The sequence below is a fragment of the Salmo salar genome, chromosome 09 (genome assembly GCF_965601325.2).
Source record: "Salmo salar chromosome 09, fSalSal1, whole genome shotgun sequence".
In the NCBI taxonomy this organism is placed as follows: Eukaryota; Metazoa; Chordata; class Actinopteri; order Salmoniformes; family Salmonidae; genus Salmo; species Salmo salar.
Window position 1 is genome coordinate 89,039,545 of NC_138299.1, and position 15,905 is coordinate 89,055,449.

At 44.7% G+C, this 15,905-nt stretch overlaps 1 protein-coding gene across 6 annotated transcripts in view; it reads right to left on the minus strand.

The window, feature by feature from the left end:
• LOC106612084 (neutral alpha-glucosidase AB) overlaps positions 1 to 15,905 on the minus strand; it is a 27,769-nt gene continuing 11,864 nt past the window's right edge. For 4 of the 6 annotated variants that reach the window (XM_014212925.3, XM_014212921.3, XM_014212923.3 and 1 more), the window contains exons 7-22: positions 9,576 to 9,654; positions 9,260 to 9,356; positions 7,342 to 7,522; positions 7,031 to 7,184; positions 5,501 to 5,736; positions 5,199 to 5,325; positions 4,988 to 5,067; positions 4,770 to 4,910; positions 3,536 to 3,734; positions 2,990 to 3,298; positions 2,795 to 2,871; positions 2,603 to 2,677; positions 2,324 to 2,437; positions 2,114 to 2,226; positions 1,914 to 2,014; positions 1 to 1,683 (exon numbers count right to left, since the gene is read on the minus strand). In XM_014212925.3, coding sequence (XP_014068400.1) covers positions 1,574 to 1,683; positions 1,914 to 2,014; positions 2,114 to 2,226; positions 2,324 to 2,437; positions 2,603 to 2,677; positions 2,795 to 2,871; positions 2,990 to 3,298; positions 3,536 to 3,734; positions 4,770 to 4,910; positions 4,988 to 5,067; positions 5,199 to 5,325; positions 5,501 to 5,736; positions 7,031 to 7,184; positions 7,342 to 7,522; positions 9,260 to 9,356; positions 9,576 to 9,654 — 2,193 coding nt within the window. In that variant the 3' untranslated portion in view covers positions 1 to 1,573. Of the gene's footprint in view, positions 1,684 to 1,913; positions 2,015 to 2,113; positions 2,227 to 2,323; positions 2,438 to 2,602; positions 2,678 to 2,794; positions 2,872 to 2,989; positions 3,299 to 3,535; positions 3,735 to 4,769; positions 4,911 to 4,987; positions 5,068 to 5,198; positions 5,326 to 5,500; positions 5,737 to 7,030; positions 7,185 to 7,341; positions 7,523 to 9,259; positions 9,357 to 9,575; positions 9,655 to 11,614; positions 11,653 to 15,905 lie in introns of those variants that run through there. The other 2 variants (XM_045724131.2, XM_014212924.3) reach the window with 2 other exon arrangements.

Sequence of the window (15,905 nt, forward strand, 5' to 3'; positions counted from 1 at the left end):
TTTGATTGGGAATGTAGTTACTTTATTATCACCCCTATCTACGTAAGCTGCATGAATTCATATAATTAAAAAACAATGCTCTCTCACATTTGGTCAAGTTTATTTTCACTTGGTCTGCCATCTTATCACATACAACTGGCCTCCTTCCTTCCTTCCTGGTTCCAACACCTAAGAACATGTGCTGAGAATGTTACAGTAAGAAAAGAAAAAAGAAAAAAAAACTACTCTAAAATGCTTTATCGCCAAGGACAGTAGGGAACGCAACAACCCCATAAAAAGATGCTATTATCAACCAGGACCGGTCCCTTGTCTCCAGAGGTAACTGCATCTTTGTAAACTAACTAAATATATCATTACTTATTTTCTTAGTCACATTGAATACATTGACAAATTTTATGAAAAATATTAAGAGCATGAGACACTGAAGACACTGGACCGTGAACCCCAACCCACAATCTAACCCCAATGCCTGACCCTAACTGCTTTGAGTTCAATCTGGACAAAAAGCTCTCACCTTCCTCTCTTCAAGTGCATGTGATAATCAAGTAAACAAATTGAATAAGTCAGAACAGAAACATGTTATTAGGATGCGTTTCCACAAAGTCAGTGGTCCTAACCCCTGAATAATTCCAATATGAGCAGACTTAAAAAGCCAAATCCTCTTCCATTAAGTTGTTGCTGACCATGTGTTTGTCTTTTACCACCAGTACATAAAAACATGGCATAGTAATGACTGATGTAAGTGCACACAATCTTATCAGAAACTAATTTGGGGATAAACTAAGAAGGAATGAGTAACCTTAAATTAGGGATATCAGAGGTAAGACTCAATACACCTTATGGCAATAAGAAGAGAAATGCCCATGACATTTACAGATCGTCTTGGATCAGTGCTGCATTGTTGCTTGGTGGAGTTTCTACTAAAACCTGAATAGAATGTGGCACGAGTTGAAAGTAAAGGGAGCGGTTTGGCTTTCCTGTTGATTGCTCTTCAGTAATTACAGGGGGTAATGGAATGAAAACATGAAATAAGAAGAAATAAGAATTTAAAGTCAGAAGACATGGCCAGATATGGAATTAATAACACATACCAACTACACTACAGCCTCTGAATGAGTGTCTTAATTTTGTTGTCAGCAAACTTATTCAATGATCTCTTACATCTAAAGCATACTTGACGGAAAACCTAAAATAATCATCCATCAGACTTGAATGTCTTCGAGTACTTCCAAACATTCACTACAACATGATTTGAACTGTGAAGAATTTCCCTAAAATGCAACTAACAATAAATCTACCTAGCAACCCTTCAGTAAGTTGACCAACTGTCAGTTTGACTGAACGCAAGATGGACATGGAAGTGACACGGCTTAAGATCTACAGGCAGTGTTTGTATGCAAGCTTGGTATGAAATATTGTGTGTTTGGATAGTCCTCTATCCCCTGTCCAGTCTGTGTACCACATTAAAGCAGTTCGTCAAATATCTTGCTTGGTGCGTTACAATTGCAACCCGTGTCCACAAAGTCCCTCCATCTCTCGTTCAGTCCGGTTCAGTCATCGTCCTCCTCCATTGTTACTGAAGCACCACAGTCCAGTCCAGCCCTGCGTTGACGCCCGGCTTGCGAAGGGTTAACACCGACATGGAGGCATCAAACTCAAACTCCAGCAGACTCTCCTTGCCATCTACAGAGAAAATACATCAGAATAGATCAATAAGTCATTTGAGACAGACCTGCCATTATACACACAGTAATCAATATCCACAAAGAATGACAGTTTATTGGCCAACTTTTTCCCGTCTCATAATTGCCTACTTGGGTGTGAAAACAGGAAACATTCAAACACAATGACTTACTGGCATCTTAACTTGGTACACATACCCATAGTATGAATAAGACACTGGAAAAACTCACCAGGAGTCTTCAGAGTGGCCTTGCTGGGCTTACTGGCCCCCAAAATGACAATCTTCTCAATCCAGGAAAAAGTGGTGAACTGAGAGCCAGGGGCCAGGTTCCTGCAGGGAGAGAGAATTCAGAGTTACATTCAACATAGACAAAAATCAAGGAGAGTAACAACGAAAATAAACATAATATGTGAGAGAAATTTGACAGACCTGGAGGACAGGGCATTATTGGCAAAGGAAAATCTTCTGTGGATGAACTGTTTCTGTTTGTCAAAGTTGAAGGTGTGGCCGTCGTCTATGTAGAGCTCACCCTGGGCAAATCGCTAACAGACATAACATTTGATAATGTTTGAAGGTCAAATCCTGAACCCATCCAAATGGGGGCAACAGTATCAGTGACAAGGTGTGTGTTTGTGTTACCTTGGGGCTGAGAGCAACGAATAAGGTATAGGGGTCGTGTTCCATGCATGATGATGACCTTCGAACCCGGGCCTTCCTGGGAATAATGGAACCACCGCGCTGGAATACCGGAATCTGGTAAGGAGAGAGAGTCAGTCAGGGAGTGTCTTTCCAATCTTACCCAGTTCTCTCAACAGAATTTTCAGGATATGGTCTTAACTGTATGAGACTTTAACTAAGCATGTAGCCCCCTGGGCGTCACTGACTGGTTGTTAGTGAGTGTGTTGTAGAGTTTCTTACAGAGCTGATGGTGACAGGGATGTAGAGGTTCTGGGCTCCGTTGTGTTTCTGGAACGTGTGGACGTCAAACCAGACCTGAAGGACACAGAACAGATCAGCTAGGAGAGGGTTTCAATTAGACTGCTGACATATAACCTACATAAGACTTATAATAGTAATATAACGTTATGACAGTTCCTGAGAGAGACTCACCTCTCCTTTTCCAGGCAGGTAGGCAGTAACACCCCTAGCCCCCTCCTCAGTCACGGGGTGCACCAGCAGATCTCTCCCTGAAACAGCAGGATAGAAGGAATGTGACTCAGTCATGTATCAGTCATAAAGGGTACGCAAAGACAGGAATATCTATTGACACTGAGCTATACTAGGGAATAACACAATCTCACTCACCAAGCAGGAACTGGTCATCCATGGAGAACGTGGCTGTATCCTGAGGATACTCCACCCACAGGGGTCTCATGACGGGCTGGCCAGAGTGGTGGGCGTGGTAGAACAACTGGTACCAGTAAGGCAGGAGGGCGTAGCGCTGGCGGACAGCCTCCCTGATCAGAGCAGTGTTCTCGGGGCCAAACAGCCAGGGCTCCCTGCGGGGGGTGTCCAGATGGGCATGGGCCCGGAAGAACGGCTGGTACGCCCCCGTCTGGTACCAACGCACCAGGAGCTCAGTACTGGGAGACTTGAAGAAGCCACCCACATCAGCTAGGAGAAGGGGAGAGAGAAGGATGAGGAGTGGTACAGAGATAACAATGTACAACGTGGTGAGGTGTAAACAAACAGGCAATGAACCATAATAATGTAATGTAAACAAGTCATGTAAAAAAGCAGATAACGCAAAAATAAAATTTAGCAAACATATTTCTGATGTATTAATTGCTAAGCTGTGGCTTTTAGTGGAGAGGAAAATAGTGGTATTAGCTAAGACTGAGTCAGACTCACCTCCACAGAAAGAGACACCAACCAAGCCCAGACTGAGACACATGGGGATGGAGATCTTCAGATGGTCCCACTCAGCAGCGTTATCACCTGTCCACACAGCACCATAGCGCTGGGAGCCAGCGAAGAAGGCTCTGGCCAGGACAAAAGGTCTCTCCACTCCCCCTGAGCGCTCAATCAGACCCTCTGCTGTGGCCCTTTGCTGAGGGAAAGAGAAGAGGTGGTTACTGCAAGTTCAAGCAGCAAAGCTCGGTAGAAACATTAACAGTAATTTCTTCAAGAAAAAGTAGAGGTAGCATGGAGCTCCTACTACTACAGAGGGAGGCTTACTGGATATCCTGTCTAAAAACATTGACCCCTAGTGGTCTTAATATTGACTTTGATCTCAGGCCCTTCTCATGAACAATTATTCTCTCTTCTTTATGAACAAGTCTAATAAATTATTATAAATTGGGTGGTTTGAACCCTGAATGCTGATTGGCTGACAGCCGTGGTATATCAGACTGTATACCACGGTTATGAAAAACAGTTATTTTTACTGGTCTAATTACATTGGTAACCAGTTTATAATAGCAACAAGGCACCTCTGGGGTTTGTGATATATGGCCAATATACCACGGCTAAGGGCTGTCTCCAGGAACTCTGCGTTGCGTCGTGCAAATGAATAGCCCTTAGCCGTGGTATATTGGCCATATACCACATCCCCTCGGGCCTTATTGCTTAAAATGTATTCTTTCTACAGCTTATCAGCGTACACTCAATGTGTTACCCCCTGTTGGTGATGCTTATGCATTATGGTTGAACCAAATGATTACATGGAACAAAAATGACATTGGAAACAATTAAATATGTGAAAATAAATTAAACTATGTATGTTGATGCTAAAATTATGTAAAATATCTAACTATGGTTCCATATGATAACAGCCTAATATATTCTATATGCTGTAACCTATTGTCTTTTAAAAGTGTCACTCAATTCATTCTAATCAACCTAATAATTATGACACACCCCTCTCTATTGTCATTGGTTGCACTAATTGCATATTTTGTCTACATAACCTGAATCAAGCATTCATGACATCACCCTGAAGAAGGCAAAATGATGCCGAGACGGAGTTTCACCCAATAAATTACTGGGATAGATATATAATGTCTATTATTCAAGAAAAAGTCTACCATTGCAAGTCCAAGTTCTACTAGAGTGAAGATGTGCACAAACACAAGCAAACACTCACCACGTAGAATCCGTAGAGGTTGTGGAGGTCACGGTTCTCCCAGTTCCCATGCAGGGCGTCTTTATGCATGGTGACCTCTGGTCCATTAAACACTGACGGCTCGTTCATATCGTTCCATGTATACATGTTCTCCATGGAACCCTGAGATCAGAGATGGGGGAAGAGATATTTAATCAAAAGAACAACACATAGGTCAAACCCGGGCAGAAGGGACTTACCTCATACTGATCGTAGGCAAACATACTGGCCCACCAAGCTCTCATCTCAGGGTTGGTAAAGTCTGGGTAACCAGAATTACCTACAATAGAAAGAGGAAAGATTAGAGAGAGATGTTGAGTAATTGCAATGTGTTTTTAAGCAATGTGTAGCTGCAATTCATTTCCTTCCCTTTCTTTGATTGTGGGTCAGACCAATTTCGCCATCTCTTACCAGGCCAGCACCAGCCCTCATAGTCTCCGCCATCTTTGCTTTTGACGTAGAAGCCTTTGGAGCGGATCTCATTGTGGATCTTGTAGCTGCTGTCCACCTTGATGTGGGGGTCCACAATGGTCACCATCTAAATTGTACAGGGAGAACATGAGGGAGAAGGAAAATATCAAAAATGAAACGAGACGACTTGTCAAAGTGTCTCAGAACCTTTTACTTTCTCCATTCATCCTGTCGACAGAACCCAGAAACGTCTACTACAAGGGAGCCCTGGCCAGACAGCTGTAACACATGAATGTGCTCACCTTGCGTCTCTTGTCTAACAGACCCTGCAGCATGTCTTTGGGCTGGGGGAACTTGTGAGGGTCCCAGGTGAAGTAGCGCTTGCCGTCCGTGTGCTCTATGTCCAGCCAGATGAAGTCGTAGGGGATGTCGTGGTCGTCAAAGCCCTGGTCCACCGCCGCCACATCCTCCTGGTCGTTGTAGTTCCAGCGGCACTGGTGGTAGGCCAGCGCAGACAGGGGAGGGAAGGCCTGGGTACCTGGTGGGGGGAGAGAGCTGGGTGGTCATATACAGACAGTTGTATTATGAGGGACCCTGGTGGCAGGCCAGCGCAGACAGGGGAGGGAAGGCCTGGGTACCTGGTGGGGGGAGAGAGCTGGGTGGTCATATACAGACAGTTGTATTATGAGGGACCCTGGTGGCAGGCCAGCGCAGACAGGGGAGGGAAGGCCTGGGTACCTGGTGGGGGGAGAGAGCTGGGTGGTCATATACAGACAGTTGTATTATGAGGGACCCTGGTGGCAGGCCAGCGCAGACAGGGGAGGGAAGGCCTGGGGAGGATGTCAGGTTCTCTGACATTTGAAAATGGGAGAAAAATATTCTGGGGAGTGGCCTCCTAAGATGTTGGTTGACGTTTATTGGGATGAATCTTGTCCTGAAGGCAGAGTTGAGCGGTTTCCACTAGATGGGCCAGTGGCAAGTTAAGAAATCATATATATTTATAGTAACAATTCCTGACAACACAAATTAGCTTTTTTGGTCTTAATTTAAGGTTAGGCATAACAGTATGCAGTATGAATGGGCTGTTCCTAGGCCGTCATTGAAAACAAGAATTTGTTCTTAACTGACTTGCCTAGTTAAATAAAGGTTACATAAAAAATGGTTAAGGTAAAAAAAAAAAAAAGATTTTATGACTGTGGCCGTGCCAGCTGGCCGCTCCAGCAAATGACAACCCTGCTCCCGAGTGGTGCAGCGGTCTAAGGTACCGCATCTCAGTGCTAGAGGCGTCACTACAGACCCTGGTTCGATCCCGGGCTGTATCACAACTGGCCGTGATCGGGAGTCCCATAGGGCGGCGCACAATTGGCCCAGCGTCGTCCGGGTTAGGGTAGGGTTTGAAAAGCATTGTAAATACAAATGTTTTCTTAACTGACTTGCCTATTTAAATGGTTAACAAATAACAATACTTTTTTTAAACTACCCTGCAGAGCTGCCTCCAGTACATGAGTCATCTCAACCTGCTCTTCAGATAGACAACTCTCCCAACAAATCACGAGTTTGGGTAAGCGGGCCTTGAAATGCGGGTGGGAATTATGCAAATGTTTTAGCTAGGGCAACAAGCAGATACGGCAGCGACGTTACTGGTGACGCGTCCCATTTCTGACTGGTCCTCTCGGTCCCAATTGACGCCAGAACTTTTAGCTGGAGCGTTGATACATTGCCGGAAGCAAACCGTCTGCCTAGAGAGACTAGGTGTGTGAGGGTGATGAGGGAAGTGGAAATAGACTGGTGGACTGGGAATACGAACTGGGTTTCTGTAGTGGGAGTCTGACCTGTGAGTGAGGCGTACTGGGAGAAGACATCAGTGGGAGTGGGTCCCAGCATGATGAAGACGTCGATGATGCCGCTCTCTGAGATCCAACGCACGTCTGTCTGTGGCGTCTCACTGGAGCCCTGAACGTAGTCCAGCATCTGGCCAAACACTGTCTGCACAACCAGAGAGAACCAGAGTAGGGGTAAGAGGGTGTGTGTTCTCTCTGACTGTACCCTTCAATGTCTATAGACGGGGTGGCTCAGATGTGTTGGTCTCACTCAGAACCTGGAGAAAGAGGATTGACTGACTGTGTGTGTGTGTCGGTCTTACCTTGCCGGCAGTGTTGGAGCTGATGTCCACCCAGGTCTCAGCAGCGTTGAGCCAGAAGATGCCCATGGTGCGCTGTGCACTGTGAGACAACATGACAGGGATGGCACCGTACAGGGCCATAGGGTTGAACACCTCATACTGGAACACGTCTAGGTTAAACAACCGGTAAGGATCCCCTCCACTGAAAAAAGAATATATATATAAATATATCAATTATTGTATTGTCATATAGTCGGTCATTTCGTATTATTCCAAAATCTTCAACCCACAATGTTGAAAAAGATCAAATCAAATGCATATAAGGACGTCCTGCACCGTTAGAAAATACATATACTAGATAACCATCTGAAAACATGCAGTACGTCTTAGTTAACTACTGTCTCAATTTTTTATTTCACCTTTATTTAACCAGGTAGGCCAGTTGAGAACAAGTTCTCATTTACAACTGCAACCGGGCCAAGATAAAGCAAAGCAGTGCGACACAACAGAGTTAACCATGGAATAAACAAAATGTACAGTCAATAACACAATAGAAAAGTCTATATACAGTGTGTGCAAATAAGGTAAGATTAGGGAGGTAAGGCAATAAATAGGCCATAGTGGCAAAGTAATTACAATTTAGCAATTAAACACTGGAGTGATAGATGTGCAGAAGATGAATGTGCAAGTAGAGATACTGGGGTGCAAAGGAGCAAAAAAAAACAATATAACAATATGGGGATGAGGTAGTTGGGTGGGCTATTTACAGATGGGCTATGTACAGGTGCAATGATCTGTAAGCTGCTCTGACAGCTGATGCTTAAAGTTAGTGAGGGAGATATGAGTCTCCAGCTTCAGTGATTTTTGCAATTCGTTCCAGTCATTGGCAGCAGAGAACTGGAAGGCGGCCAAAGGAGGAATTGGCTTTGGGGGTGACCAGTGAATGCTGGAGTGTGTGCTACGGGTGGGTGCTGCTATGGTGACCAGTGAGCTGAGATAAGGTGGGGCTTTACCTAGCAAAGACTTATAGCTGACCTGGAGCCAGTGGGTTTGACGACGAATATGAAGCGAGGGCCAGCCAACGAGAGCATACAAGTCACAGTGGTGGGTAGTATATGGCGCTTTGGTGACAAAAACGGATGGCACTGTGATAGACTACATCCAGTTTGAGTAGAGTGTTGGAGGCTATTTTGTAAATGACATCGCCAAAGTCAAGGATCGGTAGGATAGTCAGTTTTACGAAGGTATGTTTGGCAGCATGAGTGAAGAATGCTTTGTTGCGAAATAGGATGCCGATTCTAGATTTAATTTTGGATTGGAGATGCTTAATGTGAGTCTGGAAGGAGAGTTTACAGTCTAACCAGACACCTAAGTATTTGTAGTTGTCCACATATTCTAAGTCAGAACCGTCCAGAGTAGTGATGCTAGTCGGGTGGGAGGGTGCGGGCAGCGATCGGTTGAAGAGCATGCATTTAGTTTTATTTGCATTTAAGAGCAGTTGGAGGCCACGGAAGGAGAGTTGTATGGCATTGAAGCTCGTCTGGAGGTTAGTTAACACAGTGTCCAAAGAAGGGCCAGAAGTGTACATTATGGTGTCGTCTGCGTAGAGGTGGATCAGAGAATCACCAGCAGCAAGAGCAACATCATTGATGTATACAGAGAAAATAGTCGGCCCGAGAATTGAACCCTGTGGCACCCCCATAGAGACTGCCAGAGGTCCGGACAACAGGCCCTCCGATTTGACACACTGAACTCTAAGAAGTAGTTGGTGAACCAGGCGACGCAGTCATTTGAGAAACCAAGGCTGTTGAGTCTGCCGATGAGAATGTGGTGATTGACAGAGTCGAAAACCTAGGCCAAATCGATGAATACAGCTGCACAGTACTGTCTTTTATCGATGGCAGATTAACCAATGTCATGGCCTATGTCAGTCACTTACTCAGTGGCTTTGAGTTTGAGGCTGTCTGCGTGTTCTGGGATGCCGTAGACATTCTCCACCCCTGGCAGAGAGAAGTCTAGACTGATGGAGGAAGGGCCTAAGAGAAACAACAGCCAATCAAGATACACTCAAAAAAATAAAAATAAACACTGACTGGTCACTGTGCCTAAAGCAAGTCATAAAACTCATCCAATCATAAAATAGTATCTCCAGGAGATGAGCGGTGAGTACTCAGGATCAGAATACCAAGTATTCAACTGCAAGCTGCCTCTCACCTGTCAATCTAAATTACGGGTCCACAGAAAAGTATACGTACCATTGGGTTTGCTGTCTGTGTGCGACTTGAATGTCTCCTCCCACATTCCATCTTCCACTTTCTCATCCTCCTTCGCCTTCTAGGCAGGAAGGAACAAAAGAACAAAGGTGGAGACAAGATGGAAATAATTGCAGAGGAGCATTGTGGTGCGAGAGAGAATGGGAAAAGCAACAAGGGGTTTTATTTCAGCCCAGTGGCAGTAATGTTATAACTAGGGATGAAATGGTTACCGGCTTCACGATAAACCATGGTACAATTCCCGAAGGTTAGTATTACCGTTTCAAATAATCATTAAAACCGTGTTTGATTACCACTGTCCAACATCAACCAAAGTTAGCAACAGTCTGGCGCAGCTGCAACGTGGGTTTTGTTTGTGTGAAAACATGGCGGAAGGCAGTGACGGCGCTCGGGAGATTTTTCTGCCATCTAAGAGGACCAAATCTGAAGTGTGATAGTATTTTGGGTTTTATAAGAGTGTTGAGGGAAACTTAATCTAAGATGGTCACCCTGTCTGCAGAATATGCAACAACAACAAAAAAATGCATATAAGGGGGCAACAATTTAAATCTCTTTAAGTTAACTTTTAGCTCAATGCATGATGTAGGGACTTCGGAATGGGGGAAATGTCATGGTTTGTCTAACTTGCTAATAGCTTGTCAATAATGTAAACTGAAAATGTCAGTGTTACCTACTCTGGTAAAAACACTACACACTGTTCTGCTGCTGTATGCGTCATGTGTCTGCAGACTATTCACCCATTGCACATGATAACACGTTACGCAGTTTAACCACCCAACCAACATATTTTGTTCAAATAAAATCCGTCAGTCATTGACTTGGTTGTAAGTGTTCCAAAAGGAGAAACACTATATACTCCTGTACAAGACTCCTGTATTTATGTCATTTGTTGGGATCACTGTCTTCTTATGTCACTGTCTTCTTAAGACTCAAATTGTATTTATGTAAATTGTGGATGAGGTCATTGCATATACTCAAATGCAACACAGAAGATAGACTGTGTGAATAATAATGTAACATCAATAATAATACATTTGCTATTCCCTTGTTTACAGAGTGGGCATGCAGCAGGCAAACCCAGTGATGCTACCAGTCCCTCCTCATCTACAGTTGTGACAGACACTGAGCAAGCATTTAAAAAGGCAGGCAGCTTATGTACCCACATCAAAACATGCTCAAGACCTCACTTCAGCCCTTTCATATTACATTGAAAAGGACATGATGCAATTTCAAATTGTTGAGAGGCCTGGCTTTCTGAGGCTGATGAAGGTTGCCGTGCCTCACTACAACGTGCCATCACGAACATTATTTTCCAAGACTGAAATCCCAAACCTGTACAACCAGGTTAAAGCTGCTGTTGGAAAAAGTTTGGCTCAAGGCACATGGTTTGCTGCAACTACTGACCTCTGGACCAGTGAAATCCAGGGTGGTCAAACATACATCAGCTTCATTATCCATTACCTCATCCCAGCCTGGCAACTGGAATCAAAACTGCCTGGAAACACAATTCTTCCCAGAAGATCACTCGACTCAGAGTTTTTTGAGAATATGCTGGAAGAGTGGGGGATCAACAAGAAATACATGGTCTGCATAACCACAGACAACGCAACAAAAATGACCAAGGCATTTGAAGAGTTCCCAGATCTGTGGCTTGGGTGCTTTGGCCATAATTTGAACCTGGCCATCTCAAAGGCTCTGAAAATTCAGAGAGTTAACACAACAGTCAAGGCCTGCCGTCATCTGGTCCAAGGCTTCTCACGGAGCTGGAAGGAGAGAACTGAGAGAAAAAGCAAGCTGCCCTCAACATGCCACAGAAGCCTCTGATCCATGATGTGGTGACCCGATGGGGATCTACACACAAGATGCTTGAGCGTTTCCTCAGCCAACAGCAGCCAGTCTGTGCGTCACTAGCCGGAGAAAGAGGAACATGGCACCTGATGCCCAAGGATGCCGACATAAGTGTCATGGGAGCAACTGTGCCAGCTCCTTGAACCTCTGAGCAAGTTTACAGATGCACTTGCCTCAGAGACATGAGTGACACCGTCTGCCATCAAGCCTGTCCTGGACCACATCACCCGTGATGTTCTGGTGGAAAAGGATATGGATCCATCCCTAACCAAGGAGATGAAAAGGGTAATGAGAGAAGACCTTAACAACAGATACAGATTAGGCAAAGAGTCATGCACATGGCTTGTTTCATTGACCCCCACTTCAAAGGGAGCTTTTTAGATGAGCCTGAGGCTGCAAAAGTTGACACTGACAGCTGTGTCCAGGAGGCCTTGAAGCTGGCAGCTGCACAAGTCAGGGAAGAACCACAAAGCACCAGCAGCACCTCCACCACCACAGCGGCATCAGAGGGGAAAGGCCTGGCTGGGTTGCTGAGAAAGATTACCTCAAGGCAGCAGAAAGGTGAAGAGGGTCAGATTCCAACCACCCCAGAAGACAGAGTGAAAGAAGAGATCAAGGTCTGCCTGTCTCTGCCACCCATTACAGCAGAAGAGGATCCACTGGTGTGGTGGAGTGGCCCCACCCATTACAGCAGAAGAGGATCCACTGGTGTGGTGGAGTGGCCATGCATCAGCACTGCCTCACCTTGCCAGGGTTGCCAGCTAGCTTTTGTACATCCCAGCAACCAGCGTGCCATCAGAGAGTGTTCAGTGCCAGCGGGCACATCGTCTCCCCTCGCAGATCACTACTTAAACCAGACAGTAAATATGCTGACATTTTTACATTTCAATCTCAAGTGAACAACGGCGCATACATACAGGATGTTAGGCCAGCAGCACCTTGTTTCTTTATGAAGGAGATAACAGACATACAGATGTTAGACCAGCAGCACCTTGTTTCTTTATGAAGGAGATAACATACATACAGATGTTAGGCCAGCAGCACCTTGTTTCTTTATGAAGGAGAGAACAGACATACAGGATGTTAGACCAGCAGCACCTTGTTTCTTTATGAAGGAGAGAACAGACATACAGGATATTAGGCCAGCAGCACCTTGTTTCTTTATGAAGGAGAGAACAGACATACAGGATATTAGGCCAGCAGCACCTTGTTTCTTTATGAAGGAGAGAACAGACATACAGGATGTTAGGCCAGCAGCACCTTGTTTCTTTATGAAGGAGATAACATACATACAGATGTTAGGCCAGCAGCACCTTGTTTCTTTATGAAGGAGAGAACAGACATACAGGATATTAGGCCAGCAGCACCTTGTTTCTTTATGAAGGAGAGAACAGACATACAGGATATTAGGCCAGCAGCACCTTGTTTCTTTATGAAGGAGAGAACAGACATACAGGATGTTAGGCCAGCAGCACCTTGTTTCTTTATGAAGGAGAGAACAGACATACAGGATATTAGGCCAGCAGCACCTTGTTTCTTTATGAAGGAGAGAACAGACATACAGGATATTAGGCCAGCAGCACCTTGTTTCTTTATGAAGGAGATAACATACATACAGATGTTAGGCCAGCAGCACCTTGTTTCTTTATGAAGGAGAGAACAGACATACAATCAGTGCTGTTCATTTGATTTGTTTACATATTTTGTGTTATTTTAATGTCAACACCTGCACATTGGATTTGTTTACATATGGTTGTATTATTCTTACATGCACATTGCTTTACTTGTGTTGCTTTTATATGCACATTTGATTTGCTTAGTTAAGGTTGTGTTCATTAAAACCTACACTAGGGAAACTTACCTCATGGCCACATTGTGCCATATTTAATGTTAATGATATTATTTGAACGTTTATGCAAACAAAAAGTGCATAGTGCTGCTAATTCGTTGTTTGTTAGTTTTCAATATAAAACTTGGTGAAATGATTTCAGTGTGTGTGTGTGTGTGTGTGTGTCAGTACTTTCTGAACATTTCCAGCACATTTTATCAATACTGCGATAATACTGATAACCGTGATAATTTTGGTCACTATAATCGTGATATGAAATTCTCTACCATTTCATCTCTAGTTACAACAGAAAGGAGTTGATTTCAGCCCAGGGGCAGTAATGTCACAACAGAAAGGAGTTGATTTCAGCCCAGGGGCAGTAATGTTACAACAGAAAGGGGTTCGATTTCAGCCCAGGGGCAGTAATGTTACAACAGAAAGGAGTTGATTTCAGCCCAGGGGCAGTAATGTTACAACAGAAAGGAGTTGATTTCAGCCCAGGGGCAGTAATGTTACAACAGAAAGGAGTTGATTTCAGCCCAGGGGCAGTAATGTCACAACAGAAAGGAGTTGATTTCAGCCCAGGGGCAGTAATGTTACAACAGAAAGGAGTTGATTTCAGCCCAGGGGCAGTAATGTCACAACAGAAAGGAGTTGATTTCAGCCCAGGGGCAGTAATGTCACAACAGAAAGGAGTTGATTTCAGCCCAGGGGCAGTAATGTCACAACAGAAAGGAGTTGATTTCAGCCCAGGGGCAGTAATGTCACAACAGAAAGGAGTTGATTTCAGCCCAGGGGCAGTAATGTCACAACAGAAAGGAGTTGATTTCAGCCCAGGGGCAGTAATGTTACAACAGAAAGGAGTTGATTTCAGCCCAGGGGCAGTAATGTCACAACAGAAAGGAGTTGATTTCAGCCCAGGGGCAGTAATGTCACAACAGAAAGGAGTTGATTTCAGCCCAGTGGCAGTAATGTTACAACAGAAAGGAGTTGATTTCAGCCCAGGGGCAGTAATGTTACAACAGAAAGGAGTTGATTTCAGCCCAGTGGCAGTAATGTTACAACAGAAAGGAGTTGATTTCAGCCCAGGGGCAGTAATGTCACAACAGAAAGGAGTTGATTTCAGCCCAGGGGCAGTAATGTCACAACAGAAAGGAGTTGATTTCAGCCCAGGGGCAGTAATGTTACAACAGAAAGGAGTTGATTTCAGCCCAGGGGCAGTAATGTTACAACAGAAAGGAGTTGATTTCAGCCCAGGGGCAGTAATGTTACAACAGAAAGGAGTTGATTTCAGCCCAGTGGCAGGGCAGTAAAGTTGCAACAGAAAGGAGTTGATTTCAGCCCAGTGGCAGGGCAGTAAAGTTGCAACAGAAAGGAGTTGATTTCAGCCCAGGGGCAGTAATGTTACAACAGAAAGGAGTTGATTTCAGCCCAGTGGCAGGGCAGTAAAGTTGCAACAGAAAGGAGTTGATTTCAGCCCAGTGGCAGGGCAGTAAAGTTGCAACAGAAAGGAGTTGATTTCAGCCCAGGGGCAGTAATGTTACAACAGAAAGGAGTTGATTTCAGCCCAGGGGCAGTAATGTTACAACAGAAAGGAGTTGATTTCAGCCCAGGGGCAGTAATGTTACAACAGAAAGGAGTTGATTTCAGCCCAGGGGCAGTAATGTTACAACAGAAAGGAGTTGATTTCAGCCCAGGGGCAGTAATGTCACAACAGAAAGGAGTTGATTTCAGCCCAGGGGCAGTAATGTTACAACAGAAAGGAGTTGATTTCAGCCCAGGGGCAGTAATGTCACAACAGAAAGGAGTTGATTTCAGCCCAGGGGCAGTAATGTCACAACAGAAAGGAGTTGATTTCAGCCCAGGGGCAGTAATGTCACAACAGAAAGGAGTTGATTTCAGCCCAGGGGCAGTAATGTCACAACAGAAAGGAGTTGATTTCAGCCCAGGGGCAGTAATGTTACAACAGAAAGGAGTTGATTTCAGCCCAGGGGCAGTAATGTCACAACAGAAAGGAGTTGATTTCAGCCCAGGGGCAGTAATGTCACAACAGAAAGGAGTTGATTTCAGCCCAGTGGCAGTAATGTTACAACAGAAAGGAGTTGATTTCAGCCCAGGGGCAGTAATGTTACAACAGAAAGGAGTTGATTTCAGCCCAGGGGCAGTAATGTTACAACAGAAAGGAGTTGATTTCAGCCCAGTGGCAGGGCAGTAAAGTTGCAACAGAAAGGAGTTGATTTCAGCCCAGTGGCAGGGCAGTAAAGTTGCAACAGAAAGGAGTTGATTTCAGCCCAGGGGCAGTAATGTTACAACAGAAAGGAGTTGATTTCAGCCCAGTGGCAGGGCAGTAAAGTTGCAACAGAAAGGAGTTGATTTCAGCCCAGTGGCAGGGCAGTAAAGTTGCAACAGAAAGGAGTTGATTTCAGCCCAGGGGCAGTAATGTTACAACAGAAAGGAGTTGATTTCAGCCCAGTGGCAGGGCAGTAAAGTTGCAACAGAAAGGAGTTGATTTCAGCCCAGGGGCAGTAATGTTACAACAGAAAGGAGTTGATTTCAGCCCAGGGGCAGTAATGTTACAACAGAAAGGAGTTGATTTCAGCCCAGGGGCAGTAATGTTACAACAGAAAGGAGTTGAT